The sequence below is a fragment of the Podarcis bocagei genome (assembly GCF_964188305.1).
Source record: "Podarcis bocagei genome assembly, chromosome: 17".
Lineage (NCBI taxonomy): Eukaryota > Metazoa > Chordata > Lepidosauria > Squamata > Lacertidae > Podarcis > Podarcis bocagei.
In genome coordinates, this window is record NC_138143.1 from 13,648,916 (window position 1) to 13,665,353 (window position 16,438).

At 40.4% G+C, this 16,438-nt stretch overlaps 1 protein-coding gene across 6 annotated transcripts in view; it reads left to right on the forward strand.

The window, feature by feature from the left end:
* Positions 1 to 4,463, forward strand: part of RFX3 (regulatory factor X3) — a 113,505-nt gene extending 109,042 nt beyond the window's left edge. For 4 of the 6 annotated variants that reach the window (XM_081176369.1, XM_081176372.1, XM_081176371.1 and 1 more), the window contains 3 exons: positions 1,336 to 1,489; positions 3,225 to 3,267; positions 4,165 to 4,463. In XM_081176369.1, coding sequence (XP_081032495.1) covers positions 1,336 to 1,489; positions 3,225 to 3,267; positions 4,165 to 4,436 — 469 coding nt within the window. In that variant the 3' untranslated portion in view covers positions 4,437 to 4,463. The remainder of the gene's footprint in view (positions 1 to 1,335; positions 1,490 to 3,224; positions 3,268 to 4,164) is intronic. The other 2 variants (XM_081176370.1, XM_081176368.1) reach the window with 1 other exon arrangement.
* The last annotated feature ends 11,975 nt before the right edge of the window (positions 4,464 to 16,438 follow it).

The following is a 16,438-nucleotide window of genomic DNA, read 5'->3' on the forward strand; positions in this document are numbered from 1 at the left end:
TGCCATAGCCGCGCGTCACCTCTCCAGCTGGGAGAGGGTCGCAGGGATATGGCTTCTTTAGCCCCGCACGCGCTCTCCCAGCTGGAGAGGTGGCGCATGGCAAAAGAGGCTCCTGCCATAGCTGCGCGTCACCTCTCCAGCCGGGAGGGGGTCGCGGGGATATGGCTTCTTTAGCCCCGCGCGCGCTCTCCCGGCTGGAGAGGTGACACACGGCTATAGAGGCTCCTGCCATAGTCGTGTGTCACCTCTCCAGCCGGAAGAGGGTCGCGGGGCTACGGCATCTTCGCTTCATAGGACGCACACACATTTTCCCTTCATTTTTGAAGGGGAAAAAGTGCGTCCTATAGAGCGAAAAATACGGTATATTGACCTCTGTATCCTGAACGGAGAGCTAAGTATATTCTGGAATTAATGTGTGAGATGCCTGATGTGGGCGACTGAGTGAAAATCGCGTAGTTATTGTCTGGCACGGAGAAGTTTGTGACCGACAGCGTTGCAAGATTTGCAGTTGCAGCCCAGAAGCAGAAGAATGTTCATTAAAGATAGTATGGTGGACTGTAAAGTTTGATCGGCAATGTAATATAGAAACTGATTTGTGTTGGTCTGTATTTTAAGATATATCTGTATACATTGGTAAAAACTGCTTTTTAACAGTGTATTTCTGCACATTCTATATAGTATGCATAGGATGTACAATTCTTTCTGCTGGTGCTTGAAATGACCATGATGGTCATAACAACAAAAATTGAATTTGACCAAGAAAATGGATATAACAGTACAGTAAATTGTAGTTTATCATTATGTGGATAAGCCTCATGTTCACACCTTGCCCTTCTCTCTTCCACTCCAGCACAGATAAAACGAGGAAACTTGAACCATCTGTTTCCTAGCTGCAGTTTATTATAATGCCCAAAAAGGACAGACTGTTTTTAGCTTAAACGATGGTTTATTAAAACACGCTGGGATCAAAGAATGGTTTGTTGTAGATTAAGTTAACCAGAGTTCCCAGTTTGGGTGTAACAAGAAACTTTGGTTAGCTTAAATCAGGAAGTAAAAACTTCAGATCTCCCTGTGGCTGCTCCAGAGGAGGAGGGGTGAGCATACAAACCCAAAACTCACTTCTGTTCATCCATGTTGCTCTAAACCGTCGTTTAATGTTACGTCCCAACTGGGCTATTTACACATTAATAGAACTTTCTAAATGCAATGTAAATAAGCATATTTTCCTAAGTGGTTTGATTTTTCAGAATTATTTTGGATAACTTTGGAAATTAAGTCAGAGGTTTCTGAAGTAATTATGGAATGATCATATTTCCCATTTTTATTTTTATACAGCTCAATGGTTATTCGAGATTTAACCTTGCGCAGTGCTGCTAGCTTTGGTTCTTTTCATCTGATCCGTCTATTGTATGACGAATACATGTTTTACTTAGTTGAACATCGTGTTGCTCAAGCCACAGGAGAGACACCTATTGCGGTTATGGGAGAAGTAAGTCCACAGCCAGAACACTTTTCCAGCTGATAAAATTGAATTAGAAATAATTTTCTCTAAAGTGTATTCAGTTAAGAAATAAATGCATCTTGTGGGGAATACATGGGATAATTGTTGGACTGAAATCTCTTTATGTAAGATTTGGGTGTGACAGATGTAAAATCCAATTTTCAGTTGTAGTATCTAATACTTTAGTTCCTGAAACCATGCTGAATTGCTCATTCTAGTTTGTCAGAATGTATCTGTTCATGCTGAGTTTTTCCCTAAGTACCAAACCTCAAAATTTGCTCTTTGAGTCTATAATTTTCCAATATCCAAAATTCATATTTGAGACCTCCGGGTATAGGGTGGTATATAAATTCTAATTCTAATAATAATAATAATAATAATAATAATAATAATAATAATAATAATAATAATAATAATACAATTTGTTCTGTCACCCTGGCATGGCACATCAGTGAATGAAGTTAGATCATTCACATCCTTCCTTTGCTTCTTCCTAGAGTAAATAAAGTTCTTGTTTTCTCAAAATTGGTTTTTCTTATCATCCTAATAGTGATCTTCTTATTAGTTAACTCCTAATCACCCTCAGAGATTTTGTATCAAAATTGTGCACGACAAGAACTTGAGAAAATGTGCTGCCTGCCTTTTTAATTGAAAGTAATAATAAGCCTTAAAATAGAATGCCTGCATCCTATTTGCTTACTGTGGCTTTTCTCGACATATCAAAGCTTATCCAAGGAACTTCTTGCTTGTCTTGTATACCACACAATAATTATTTCTATTTCTTGGGCTAAAATCTGCAAGAGTGTCTTGTGAGGAAAGGTGCCAAGTAGGCAAAGAATGTGCCTTGCCTCCATTCACCAAGTGTCACAACCATTGTTGTTGCCTTTTCTGTTGTCAAATGCTTCCTTTTGAATGCTGTCGTCCACTTTCTCATTCTTTCCTCCCGCTTGGTCTCAAATACTTTTTATAAGTCAGAGTCAGATTAAAAGACTTTGTGCTTTGTGTTAGTATAAACATTTCCTTACCACCCCTGACATCTTCAAACCTTGGAGAAGCCCAGAGGACTGAGGGATGAAGCCCCAAAATCTGAACGTAGGGGTCAATCGCTGCTTGAATTAATTTTATAATGAAATGATTTTAGAATGTTGTATTATTTTATTGTTGTTAGCCGCCCTGAGCCCGGCTTCAGCTGGGGAGGGCGGGATATAAATAAAAGTTTATTATTATTTATTATTATTATTATTGTGTTGTTCCTGTGGAGCCAGGGGGACTAGATGGGTCAAAGGATTTGACTGCAAGAGAAAATGTTCAGATAATGCAGAGTGTGTGTGTGTGTGTGTGTGTGTGTGTGTGTGTGTGTGTGTGTTCGTTCCAAGGCCCTTCTTCATGTGCCCTCTCCACAAGAGGTTCAGAGAATTGGAGCCCAAGAAGGGGTCTTTTCCACAGTGGCTCCTCATTTGCGGAATGTTCTGCCTGGCTACGTTAGCCTGATGCCTTCAGTAGATATCTTTAAGCGCCAGGCAGAAACATTCCTCTTATCCTCTTAAACAATCTATGGCCTTTTAAACGTGCCTGTGGGACATTGGGGGTTTTTTTGTTACTGCATTATGTATTGTTGTGTTTTTATATTGTAAACTGCGCTGTGATGCTCGGGTGAAGGGCAGTATAGGAATTTTAACAATAATATTTATCTATCTATTTGTTATGCTTTCCTCCTCTGCAGTTTGGTGATTTAAATGCTGTGTCTCCTGGAAATATGGACAAAGGTCAGTAGGAAGTTTGTTCTAGATCTTGGGTTGCATCCAGAGAATTGCAAGTAGAATTTGGCTTGTGCAGTGGTGCTTTCTTAATCTCACCTCCCTGCTACAGCTCTCTTTTCTCTCCAAAAATCCATTTGGAGGATCAGAGAACTCTCTGGAAATCAATAGGATTGCGGGGGGTGGGACATCTTGCATGAACAGAAATGCGTTTCTCCATTGGAGACTAGGACCCCACCAAGTGGGATATCGTTATTCTTGCCTTGTTTGAAAGACAGAAATAGCAAACTGATGGTGTTCTAGCGTCCCCTTAGAAACACCTCTCAGGGGAGTATCAGCAGTACCTTCTGCTCATACAAAGCACCACTGGATCCAGGAACAGGTGAAGTTGTGAAACGTGTGTACCGTGTAATATTTAAAACTGTTCCAGAATAATGGACAAATCAGGCTTAATGAAACCAGTATGACACAATGCTGAACCCAGTTTAAACCCTGGTCAGAGGTTATGAGAATGAGAGATCGGTATACACTGAGATAATATAGTTCTGAAACCAGAAGTATAATAGACATGTAGATTATAGGAAATCTTGATTACCATGAGACACGGACAGAATCCCCAGTATGATAGTTAGGATGACTGAAAGTAGAATAACAGAATCATAGAATTGTCAAGTGGGGGGGGGGGCTGGAGAGTCAGCTAGTCCAACCCCCTGCAATGCAGGAATAATTCAACCTGCACCTGCAAGTTTAGGAAATAGTGAATTATTTGACTAACTGGGTACACAGATGCACCTGCAAGTTTGCCTCGTTATTCTTGGCCGGGGTCCCAAACTGGGAACAGTTGATACTTAGGGAAATGGTTGGGTTGCTAAACAATTCCATCTCCCAATCCTCTGGCTCTTTCAGATTGCAGGATTCATGGTGGTTTTATTTGTGCAGATGAAGGTAGTGAAGTGGAGAGCGAAATGGACGAAGAGCTGGATGACTCCGGAGAGCCGCAAGCCAAGAGAGAGAAGAGTGACCTGAGCCAGGCCTTCCAGGTGGGCTGCCTGCAACCCGTCCTGGAGAGCGGGGTTCAGCAGAGCCTGCTGAGTCCCCTGCACAACGAGCACATTGTGACAGCCACGCAAACCATCAGACAATGCAGTGCCACTGGAAACACGTATACTGCAGTCTAACAGATATTAAAGCTCTTTTTTTTTCCAGATTATATTAGCCCTGTTGATGTTGGGCTTATCATGGGGGAGGGGAGGGATGCAAAAAAAAGAAGTCTGAAGGTCGACTGTTGTCAAATTTTATCTGTGCTTGAACATTACTTTTACTGGAGTTGTGAAATGAAATGAGTGTATGTATTTCTCCAGGTCTCTTTTGGAAAAGAAAAAAAAATAATTGGTAAATACAATCATTTTACACTGGCCGCTTAATATAAAGAGTTTTCTTAGTTTCAAGAGTCAAGAAGCGTTTTTGAGAAGCTTAATGTTAATGTTTTTGTCCTCTTTATAATTAAAAGTAATTTAATTTTTCATAGTTTTTACAAAATATTTTAATGTTAACTGTTAGTCATGGTGATTTCGTATAAATAGGGTTTTAATTAATTGCACTCTGAAATATCAAGAATTTTCCTCTTTGATTTACACTGGAGGCCTGCTCATTTGATAGCAGCTGCATTAAACTTGTTATAGGAAAGGCAGCTTTCATTGGACAGAACTGGAAGATGCTATTTTGATACATTTCAGAGTGTTCAGGGGTTATATTGGAAATTTTATTATGACGCTAGAGAACATAGACTGTCGTCTTTCTCAGAGGAAGAGCGATTCTCATGGTTGCAGGATAAATGAGAGCTCTGATCACATGTGGCAATGTGTACTTAATTCATGTACACAGGACACCATTACAGACAATGCAAGCTTCCTTTTCAAAAAAGAATCAGTTATTTGCGTACCAACTCCTCTCTTTTAAGACTACTGATTTCAGGTGCCGTCTGCCCAAGCAGCCGACTCTGTGCAACCTCCGCTGGTTTCAGTTGAGCTTGCAGCAGATTTGGAGCCTGTCCTGGGGGGATGATGCACCACATAAACACAGGGGACCACCACCCAGATGCTTTCTGCTCTTCAGTGGGACTGCCAATGCTAGAGACTGAAGCTAGAAAAAGAAAAGAAAAGCATCTTGATTATTATTTTTTAAGTGTACGTACTACTTATGCTGAACTGGACATGCAGGAAACCATTCCTTTCAGATGACTTTTTTTATTCCATGTCCTTTTCCCCGTGATAGTTCAATCTGCTGCTCTTGTTAAAGATAGTTTATAGGATGCAAGGAATGTAGCAACCTGCATTGTAACTTTGCTCAAAATAATTCCTGGTTCTTAAGTGGATTTCATTTTATACAAAAATGTTTAAAAGGCAGTGAAACTGGCACATGTCACTTGTACTTATTTCCCAATTGCGTAGAATTTGAATAGGTGGCTAGACGGACCATTGCCATTTAAGAATGTACATCAGGGATCATTGTACCTCGGCTATTACATGGTGCCTTAAACAGAACTGAAGCTAAGATTTTCTTGTTAATAACTCTTGCATTGATTCAGCAAAGTGTGCCTGTCTTCTTTCTTTCTCCCCTCCTCCCCCAAGTCCCCAAACAGTAGAAGGGCAGGTTACATAGTTTTCAAAAATCAAGATTTTCTTTATTTATTTATTAGATACACTATCCCGCTTAGAGTGACGGCATATTTCTTCTTTATAGCTGAATTTCACTTTATTACTAATCAGATTTTCTTGGTGGGGAGGGGAGTGTATGAAAAACAAAACTAGCTTTAACAATGTCAAAGGTCAACAAAATAGGTTAGCCAATTTCCAAACAAGAATTTATATATATTTCTAAACCCTTATCTACTTTTAATTTTTAAAAAGTAAAGTAAGCAAAACTTTTTAAAGCAGCATATAGTTACAATTTGTGCACATGTGGGGGGTCAGTCTGCTGTTTCATTTACTGGTTAAATCATACTATATGTGGGGTTTTTTGGTTTTGCTTTTGTCTAATGACCTGTTACAAGTATAATGGATTAAACATGTCATTGGTTGAAAATATACCTGAATTTCCTTAGTTTGATCAAAACAAACCAAAAATGAAGGAAAGCACAAAGAAAATTCACAGACTCTATAGCGCAAGGCCCATGTCAAATATTCAGAGCCTTGTTTGTCATTTGTCTGAAATACGATATTTAAGGTTAGAGTCACCACATGCTTGAACAGCAAGGAGAAATTGTTGGTATATTTATAGCACACAAGTTTGATCCTAGGTTTTTCATGTTTCAAGAATTTCTAAAGATTTACTAATTTTTTAATTTAAACATTTATACTTCTAAACCAAGCTTTATGAATTTTCTTAAAGTTGCAGAATTGGAGGCCCACTGGCAGAGCAGCCAGGCAAGATCTTGTGCCTGGTCATTCCTGCCACATTGTTTAACTTATGCTGATATGATTCCATGATCATTCTGTTTCCTCTGTTATTTAAATGTGTCCCCATCCCCCCGCTCAAAATCCATCACGTCTGTACCCCTCACCATTTTTTAAAGAAATCTAAGCTGTGATACTTACTCCCTCTCATTGTGCATTATGAAATGTTTACACTTAAATACAGTGAAATTAAATGTAAAAACAAAGAAACACTTTTCAGCATAGTTTTTTAAGGCTCTAGTAAGGAGATTAGATTTATTTACTGATAATAATCCTTTGAGATGGCAAACTTGTATGTTTTCTAATCATTGTCCTTTTCATTATTGTTGAATTTTGTTCATGCAGCGAAATGACAAAGATGCAAATTTAGTTTTCTGAGAGAGACAGGCCTTGTAAATCCTCTGTAAGTCAACTCTTTTCGCCTTCCCACCTTAGTTGATCACTGTATTCAAGGTGCCAAAAAGATCAATATATAATTTTATCTTATGTCAAGTTTTCTGATTAAAAGGTGACATTCTAGTCTGTAATGGAACCAGGTAAATAAGATGGATCTCTGCAGCCACATATTGCCCCAGATTCATCCAAAAATGCTCTGATAAGTTAATATTTTTTTTAAAATGGAATACTAGTTTTGATCAATCCAAATGTGCGTATTTTTATCACTTAATTTAGTGGAAGTTGATAATTTCTGCTTTTCTATTTATTGGTCTCACAAATCGGGTGAGTCCTCTGCCCTGTATTGTCCCCACAGACCCTTCCGTGTAATCATGAAGTCACATCAAGGGAGCTTTCTGACACTCGACTCTTTGTGCCTATATCCTTTCAGCGTTCCTTGCAAAATGTGGCTGGGATTCCCAGACTCCCCTGCATGTGCCCAAGTGCATCTGTGCCCCTAACCCAGAGGGCTGCCCCAAGTCCCTCTTCCCACCCCAGATCCTTTGGACCTTAGATTTTGCCCCAGAATCCCCCCAACTTGCCTTGGGTAGAAAACCTCAGACCCATAGAGGGCTTTGAATCTTGGAGATGAATTTAAACAAAATAATCCCAATTTAACCATCATATATATTAACACAAATATTAATATTATGTCTTCGCATTGACATTACCAGTGCTTTTTTCTGGGGGGACGCAGGCGTACGCATACCCCTCAACATTTTGTGAATCTAACTTTGGTCTCACTGAGGGGCACTATTTCAATATGAGTAGGAAAATGAGAGTACCTCTAAACATTTTTTTCTAGGAAAAAAGCATTGGACACTACTAACTCTTGATGGCATTGCAGGAGAATAGACTCATAGGATTTGTGTGGCTCCTTTCTTAAAAAGTTGGTTTAAGGAATAATAAGTTTTAAAAACAGGACTTTTTGGCTCTTGCAGAAGTAATGCAGTGATCAATGTAGATGCTACTCTGGAAACTTCCTACTCAGAGGCCAGGCCCAGTTTTCATAAGCTCTTCAGGAATGCAAAATAGTTGGTGCTGTCACTTTAAACTTACAAATGTTTGTACTGTCTTGTCGAAATTATTTGCTTTGTGCTTATTTTTGTATTACAACTTGGAATTACGACACTACTTTAGAAATGGATCACCTTTTAAAAAGTTACCAATGTGCAATGTTACCACATTTGGTTCACCGTGCGTGGTGATAATTTAAACAGGACTTGTACTAATGGTACCGTCATTCAGGAATGTACAGATCTACATACAATTTCTTTAATTTAAAACGAGGTATTTTTAAGCATCAGAAACACTTCTCTCAAATTATTTTCAGTAAAGCATTAAATAACTGCATAGTTTTCTCAAGACAAATCAGCAAGGAAATACTTAAGTTTGACTTTTAATTGCAACCTTGTTTCAATAATGGAATAATTTTATATAAGGAATACCTATAGGATTTTTTTTTAACTTTCATATAACACTAATTTCGGAATATGTAACACTGATTGGTGAGAGTAGTACCCCTACGTGAAAATTGGGCCCTTATTCATGCATTACAGGTCAGTCTCTTTTATCTATATGGTTAAAATGAGTTAAGAGGAAGGGGAATGTTAGTACTGTTGCAAGGTTGTTTGGTGACTGAAGAAAACTGGAATAGAAGCATAAATGCAGTGCTTAGTTCTAGTGATAGGAAATTATTTTGATGGTAACGCCTTGCATTAACCCTTTGAGCATTGTAAGCTAATGTGATTGGTACAAATATTTCAGAGACCACTGGCAAGAGGAGGAGTGCCGTGGCCCCAGCCCTAACCACTATCTGAGATAATGAACACCATGTGCACAGTTTGCAGGGGAACAGGTCCCAAGAACTCTTAAGAAAATCTAAGGAGTTGTGCCCTACTTCAGAGAATTCTGAATGCTCCCCAAATCCTACTGAAGCAATTACCTTTTTGGGGGGTGGATATTTTTATTTTAAATGTTGTCATGCATAGGGTTGAATCTAGCCATAGTCATTCTTCAAGTCAGTCCAGGGAAGTTTGTGGGACTTGTTTTCAATAGGTCTGCTCAAAGTATGACTAAGTTAGGATCCATCCCTGGTTTGCACTTAAATAGGTGTGTCATAGGAACATTGGAAGTTGCCTTATACAAAGTCAGACCCAGGGGTACACCGAGCTCAGAATTGTCTATCCCAGGGTTCTTCAACCTTGATCTGTTGCTGGACCACACCTCCCATCATCCTCATCCAGCTTTGCCTGTGGTCAGAGATGATGGGAGTTGTAGTCTAACAACATCTGGGGACCTGAATTTGATGAACACTGGTCCACCCAGCAGCTCTCCAGGGTTTGGGGCAGGGAACATTCCCAGCCCTGCCTGGATATATCAGGGATTGAAACAGACAACTTCTGCATGCAAAGCACATGGTCTGCCACTGAGTTATGGCCCTTCCCTATTAGACATTTTAAGCATCAAAGATCTGGATGCATTGTAAATGTTTTTCTCAATTTCAGTACTTGAATTTGAGGAGGGCATCTCTGCTGAATACATTTAGAATACTGCCTGCAGCAAACTAGCATTTCTGCTATTTACTGCCTACAGCAAACTAATGTTGCTACTAGTTTAGGGGGAAATTATTTGATCCAAGAAACATGAATTGAAAAGTACCTATATGTTCTTAAAATTAGATACTTAACAAGAAAATAACTTTATTTGAGAATACAGTGGTACCTCGGTTTACAGACGCTTCAGGTTACAGACTCAGCTAACCTAGAAATAGTACCTCGGGTTAAGAACTTTGCTTCAGGATGAGAACAGAAATCGTGCTCCGGCGGCGTGGCAGCAGCAGGAGGCCCCATTAGCTAAAGTGGTGCTTCAGGTTAAGAACAGTTTCAGGTTAAGAACGGACCTCCAGAACAAATTAAGTTCTTAACCCAAGGTACCACTGTAGTGGGGAAATCTTGCTAGGCTAGTATATGGGCATGTGTTAAATAGGAAATGTATCTCAGAGACCTGAATTTTGTAAGACATTTGCAGTTCAATTACACATGCCCCCATCCTATAAACCAGGGGGGCTGGCCCATGACCCTCCAGATGTTGGGTCCCAAGTCCTATCAGCCCCAGCCATTAGGGCAGTCATTGTCCTACGAAATACGGAGGGCCACAGTTGAGACGGCCGTGCTGTAGACGGTCTCCCCCAGGGTATTGCTGTGACTACAGTCCAAGGAGCCTCTACAGGCGTTCCTGGGAGAGAACTGGGTGGAATTACAGGTGTCTTGGGATTTTGTTTTGCACCCACTGTTCAGCTGAAGGCAGGCTGCATTTTGAGAGTGGAAATGGCTTTCCTCTCCCGCATTGTGAGCTCCTGTGGTGCTCAGAGAAGCCTTTGGCTGCGCACATAGTTTTCCCGCTGGGCATGTAGTTTTGTTGAGCTGAAGCCTTGATTCACCCCATTTCCCCATTCCCAAGTCGGTTTGTTACTGAATGCAGAGTGGCATATTTCTAAGGAATTCCAAACTTCAGACATTGTGCAGATAAAAACAGGCTGTGGGCGATAGAGCAGTATATGGGTTTTTTTTACGTAGTCACAATTGCCAAACCAGCCCAGTCTCTAGATCCGGCCTGTGACCCCCCAGGTTATGAATCCTGTTGTAGGTGAGGCTCCACCAACCACCCCTTGTTGCTGCTGGACTGGCCCTGCCCCAGTCGCCAGGGTGCGGAGCACCCAGCAGCTCCCAGTAGGTGGCTGGTGAGCTGCCTTTCTCTCGGAGAGTCTCCAGGAGCGCTGGCCTGCTCTCGATAGAGTTCTGCAAGATTCTTGTCCATTGGTTCAATGCATCATCACTAATAAGCAGTTTGCACTGAAGCTGTGGTTATTCTGGAAGGGACTTGGGAGCGCTACGGTTCTCTAACACAAGCCTCTAACCAGCCTTCCCTTATTCTGACAAGCTATTCAAATTAATGTATAATTAAAAATGAATGCAATACTCAAAGGGTTTATGAATTTATTATTCATAATGATTTTACTGTAAATGCTTCTCAGTTTGCATGCCTTGATCATTGCTGCTAGTGATTTTATGTGCCAGTAGAACTGAGTTTACGTTACCAATTTTACTTAATAGTTAAAGCCACTTACAAAGTGACTGCCTGGAGTCTTTTGATTGAAGTAACATGCCTTGATTTCAAAACAATTTGTGGTTGTTGTTTTTTAAATGATTTTTCTCTCCTCTTTTTTTCGTTCCCTCCCTTCTTTTTCTTTTCATATATATATATATATGAAGCCCTGAGTAATATTTGGTAAGAATTCTCAGTTCAATTGATTATGTAAAATGAAATACACCAGAATACCCATTGAATGCAAACCATCATCCTACTAAGCCTCATCTCTGTACATTTCACCAAGCACTGATGCTGGGCAGCCTTCCATACAAATCACATAGGAAACGAGTTGAAATTGCCCAGCAGCAATGCCTTGTGGATTGTGCCTTCTGTAACTAGACTTAGCGGAAATCAGGGAGATCTGGTTTAACTGCAGTGAGAACGGGATGGGATTGCGATTGAGAGGGAAGCAAAACTGTTGAGCAAGACAAGTGTGTGGTCCTTTCCACTTGGTTGCGCGACACTTTTGCAACGACCAGTCACCTTTCGTGGCCAGGTGAGAGACAAATCTTCAGCATGCATGCAAGTACTATATAAATAGGAATCCTTTCATTTCCTAAATTGAAATTTTAACAAGATATATGGCTTGAATGGGTTGTCCACATTAGGATATACCGTATTTTTTGCTCTATAAGACTCACTTTTTCCCTCCTAAAAAGTAAGGGGAAATGTGTGTGTGCGTGTGTGCGTCTTAGGGAGCGAATGCAGGCTGTGCCGCTATCCCAGAAGCCAGAACAGCAAGAGGAATTGCTGCTTTCGCTGCGCAGCGATCCCTCTACTTGTTCTGGCTTCTGAGATTCAGAATATTTTTTTTCTTGTTTTCCTCCTCCAAAAACTAGGTGTGTCTTATGGTCTGGTGCGTCTTACAGAGCGAAAAATACAGTATGTATTATTGCAAAACAGCATAGGAAATATGGAACCCAGTATAATACTGATTATAAAGAAGGTGCCTATTTAGTACTTCTGTGTTATTTCATTACTACATTCCTATCTCCCTAAGCATCTCACATCAATAAAAGTGAGATTCAGGCCCTGTAATCAGACTTATGTACTAAAAGGACATGGCATGCAAGGGAGGCAATCTTCCTGTTCTGCTGTGGCTCTTCTTTGCTTGGCTCCGGCTGTCACAGGGTAGCCAGTGAGGGAAGCTGCCTTCTTCCTGGACCAGTGGAGGGGCCAGGCCAGTCTTCCTCTGGCCCCCAAGTTCCCCCTTGCCCCCCTGGCCAATTTCAGAGATCCTGGAGTTCTGCCTTTGGCTCTGCAGCCTCAGGGCAACTTTCAAAAGCAGCCTATTGAAATTCTGATATGGATTTCTTGCACAAGAAGTACAGCCCCAGGTAGTTTAGGGAATTATACTCTTACATTTTAAATCTTAATTACACTTTCAAAATAACCAAATAATTTTCAACGTACAGTTATCAAAAACAAAAGTCTAACCAAAGCAGGTTTCTCCTTTTATAACTTAATTTTCCCATTTGAAATTTGACTTTTTTAATAATAGCTAGTGAGGCTGTAAAAAAACAAAACAAACATTTGTGTGCCTTCTTAAAAACTTGGGGAATTTGTGCCTGTCTAATGCGGTTAAATTTAGTTCTTACCATTGCTAACTCTACTATCACTCAGGGCTTTCTTACCTTTGATATAAGTTATTTCACTGTTTTATTTTACAATTTGTTTTTGTTCTTCGTTACGTGCCATCATTTAAATTTCACTTAGTAAGTGGCAGGTCATGCTTTTCAGTCCCACAAGCACAGAAATGCAGGAAACACTCATAGAGCATATTGGATCTTTTTATTTTCAAAATTGACTGAATATATAATGTAAATGAGGTAAGCAACTTTTTGTAGATTGTATGTGTGAGATAATGTAATGTTCTTTTCCAGTTTTTGGATTACAGTTGAATATACTTTTTAATTATTTAAAGAAAACATCTTTACAGAATAACGTGATGGGTTTTGTATAATGTATTTGATTTTGTAAATACGTATTTCCTGATGTGATTTTTGTGAAAATGCTAAATCTTTTAGTATATCATGTCCTCTCAAAATTGGCAGGAGCTAAATAATAGTTTGTGGGCAATTTGTATTGTGTACTGTACAATAACTGGGGAACTTTTATAATTATAAAAATATATATTAACTTTTAGTGTGTTGTTTAAACAAATGACTGGAACATACTAAAGATAGTAGGATTTTTCTGAATATTTCAGACTTGAACTCAGGCTAGCTTTCTTGTGTTTTTCAAAACAAAATTGTGTCTTGTCTTTTAAAATCAATAAATTTGTTTTCTTGTTACAAATATATTTCAAATGTTTCCATTTTTATAGAGGGGTATGGCATCACAATGGCTTATAACAATATAAAAACCTAAAACCAAACTTCAAAATCAAAAAAGTTTAAAACACGTTAACTAGTTTAAAAAACTAACAATAAAGGAAAGTTAAAAGCAAAAATAAATTTAAAACAAACATTAAATAGACCATGGGGGGTGTCATGCTAGTTCTTCTTCAGCAAAACTTGTTCTTCTATATGCTTGGTAATTCTACTTTTAACACTAGTTTTCCCAGAATAGGCATTAAACTAGCAGGTATATAATTCCCCAAATTCCTCCTGGATTCCTTTTTAAAATATTGTTATTACATTCTTACCAGTCCTCAGGTGCAGAGGCTTGGAGACATGTTTTTGTTAGAAGATCACAAATTTTACATTTGAGTTGTTAAGGGTGGATGACATCCCAGCCCCAGTGATTTGTCAGTTTTTAATTTGTCAGGAAGTCTTAGAACTTGACCTACTATCTCCATTCAATTGTCCTGTGTCTCAGTTCCTCAGATTCCCTTCCCATGAAAGCGCCACATCTGCTGCTGTGAAGACATATGCAGAGAATTCATGCAGCTTCTCTGCAATCTCCTTTTCCTCATCCAAAGGTCCAACCGCTCCCTCGCTAGTGCAAGTACCGTATTTTTCGCTCTATAGGACGCACCGGACTATAGGAGGGGGAGAACAGGAAAAGAAATTTCTCCCCCTCTCTGCTCAGCACCCCTTCAGCGAAGCGGCAGGAGAAACGGAGCCCCTTCCATTTCTCCTCCCGCTTTGCTGAAGGGGCGCTGTGCAGAGAGGGAAAACTGTGCAGCACCTCTCCAGCAAAGCGAAGCCGGGAGAGCAAGAGGGATCGGTGTGCACCGACCCCTCTCTCTCTCCAGGCATCAGGTGGCTATCCGCAAGCCTTCAGAGCGCAGTGGGAACTCCAGCTGTGCTCCAAAGGCTTGCGGATAGCTGCCTGAAGCCTCTGGAGCGCAGCAGGAGTTCCCGCTGCGCTCCGGGGGCTTCAGGCGGCTTCAGCGAAAGCAACACGAAGCCTCCGGAGCATGGGGGGAGCTCTCCCTCTGCGCTTTGGAGGCTTCGCGTTGCTATCGCTGAAGCCAAGGAGCCTGCATTCGCTCCATAAGACGCACACACATTTCCCCTTAATTTTTGAAGGGGGAAAAGTGTGTCTTATAGAGCAAAAAATACGGTATTTAGTTTCTAACATTAATTCATGCATCTAATGTTAATCCAATATTCTTTTGTATGTGCTCTGTAGGATTATGTTTTACTTTGCCACTTTTCAGCAGTTTATCTCCGACACTGTAGAAAATTGGGAAAGTGCCATAATATCTTGTTCTGAACTCCTACAAGTAATCTAAATGCTAACTGGATCACAGCAAAATAACAGAGCAATCCTTTTCTTGGGCATGCAGTGTCAGCGCCTTATTCATTGTTATGAAACATTTGAAAACCGAGTAGCACTATGGAGTTGCAAGGTCTTTTGAAGAAGCAAAACACTTGTTAATAGGAATATCTGACATGTATTCTTGATCCGCATGGATTAAAGCCACAACTGAAAGTTCAGTCACAGAGTCTGCACTACTGCCTATTAAATTTAAGCTTTTGGAACTTCTAACTAATAAATTCCTAAGACTATGAAAGATGAATAAATAGGTCTTTTGTAAAATGTTAACAGAAGATGTTGATCTGCACAGTCCGTCCATGAATTTTAATAAATGGAAATAACTGCAGCCAGAGTGCTTGGGTTTAACCCAGTTTAGTACCACTGAAGTGAGCAAGACTTGCTGATCAGAAGGTCAGCGGTTCGAATCCCCGTGACGGGGTGAGCTCCCATTGCTTGGTCCCTGCTCCTGCCAACCTAGCAGTTCGAAAGCACGTCAAAGTGCAAGTAGATAAATAGGTACTGCTCCGACGGGAAGGTAAACGGCGTTTCCATGCACTACTCTGGTTTGCCAGAAGCAGCTTAGTCCTGCTGGCCACATGACCCGGAAGCTGTACGCTGGCTCCCTCGGCCAATAAAGCAAGATGAGCGCCGCAACCCCAGAGTCGGTCACGACTGGACCTAATGGTCAGGGGTCCCTTTACCTTTACCTTTACCTTTCTTACTGCTGGAACATATAAAGATCTCCTACAGGTGATGCATTTGTCCTCATTAGATCATCTGCAGCCATCTAAAAGATTCTGAAATGAATAGCATTCTTATGTGTAAAGGGCAATACCAAGTAGACTGCACAATGTCTTCAATCTGTCCTAATCGGCATACACAAAGACTGGTCATTTGTTGGTCTATTAAAGAATTTACCGCTCATATTGTGTGGGCATCATTTAAAATCTAAGATGACTAAATGCATGCCTAACAGGGGGGAAATAAATTAATTCCCTCAGATTGGCAGCCCTTTTATAGTCAGATTTAATTTTAATATACTGAAATGAGAACTTGGAATTCTTCATATATGCAAATATGTACTCTGTGAATCTCCCACAAAGGGCACGTAGGGATTTATTTTGGATTATATTCAGGGGTTTTTTTCAGCCACAACTCGGTTCCAGTAACTCTCAGGTGGGTGCCATTGCCATCATGAGAGAACAAGGAAGGCGTTCATGGTGAGTTCCAGCACCTCTTTTTCTAGAAAAATTTGTTGTTGTTTAGTTGTGTCCGACTCTTCGTGACCCCATGGACCAGAGCACGCCAGGCACTCCTGTCTTCCACTGCCTCCCGCAGTTTGGTCAAACTCATGCTGGTAGCTTCAAGAACACTGTCCAGCCATCTCGTCCTCTGTCGTCCCCTTCTCCTTGTGCCCTCCATCTTTCCCA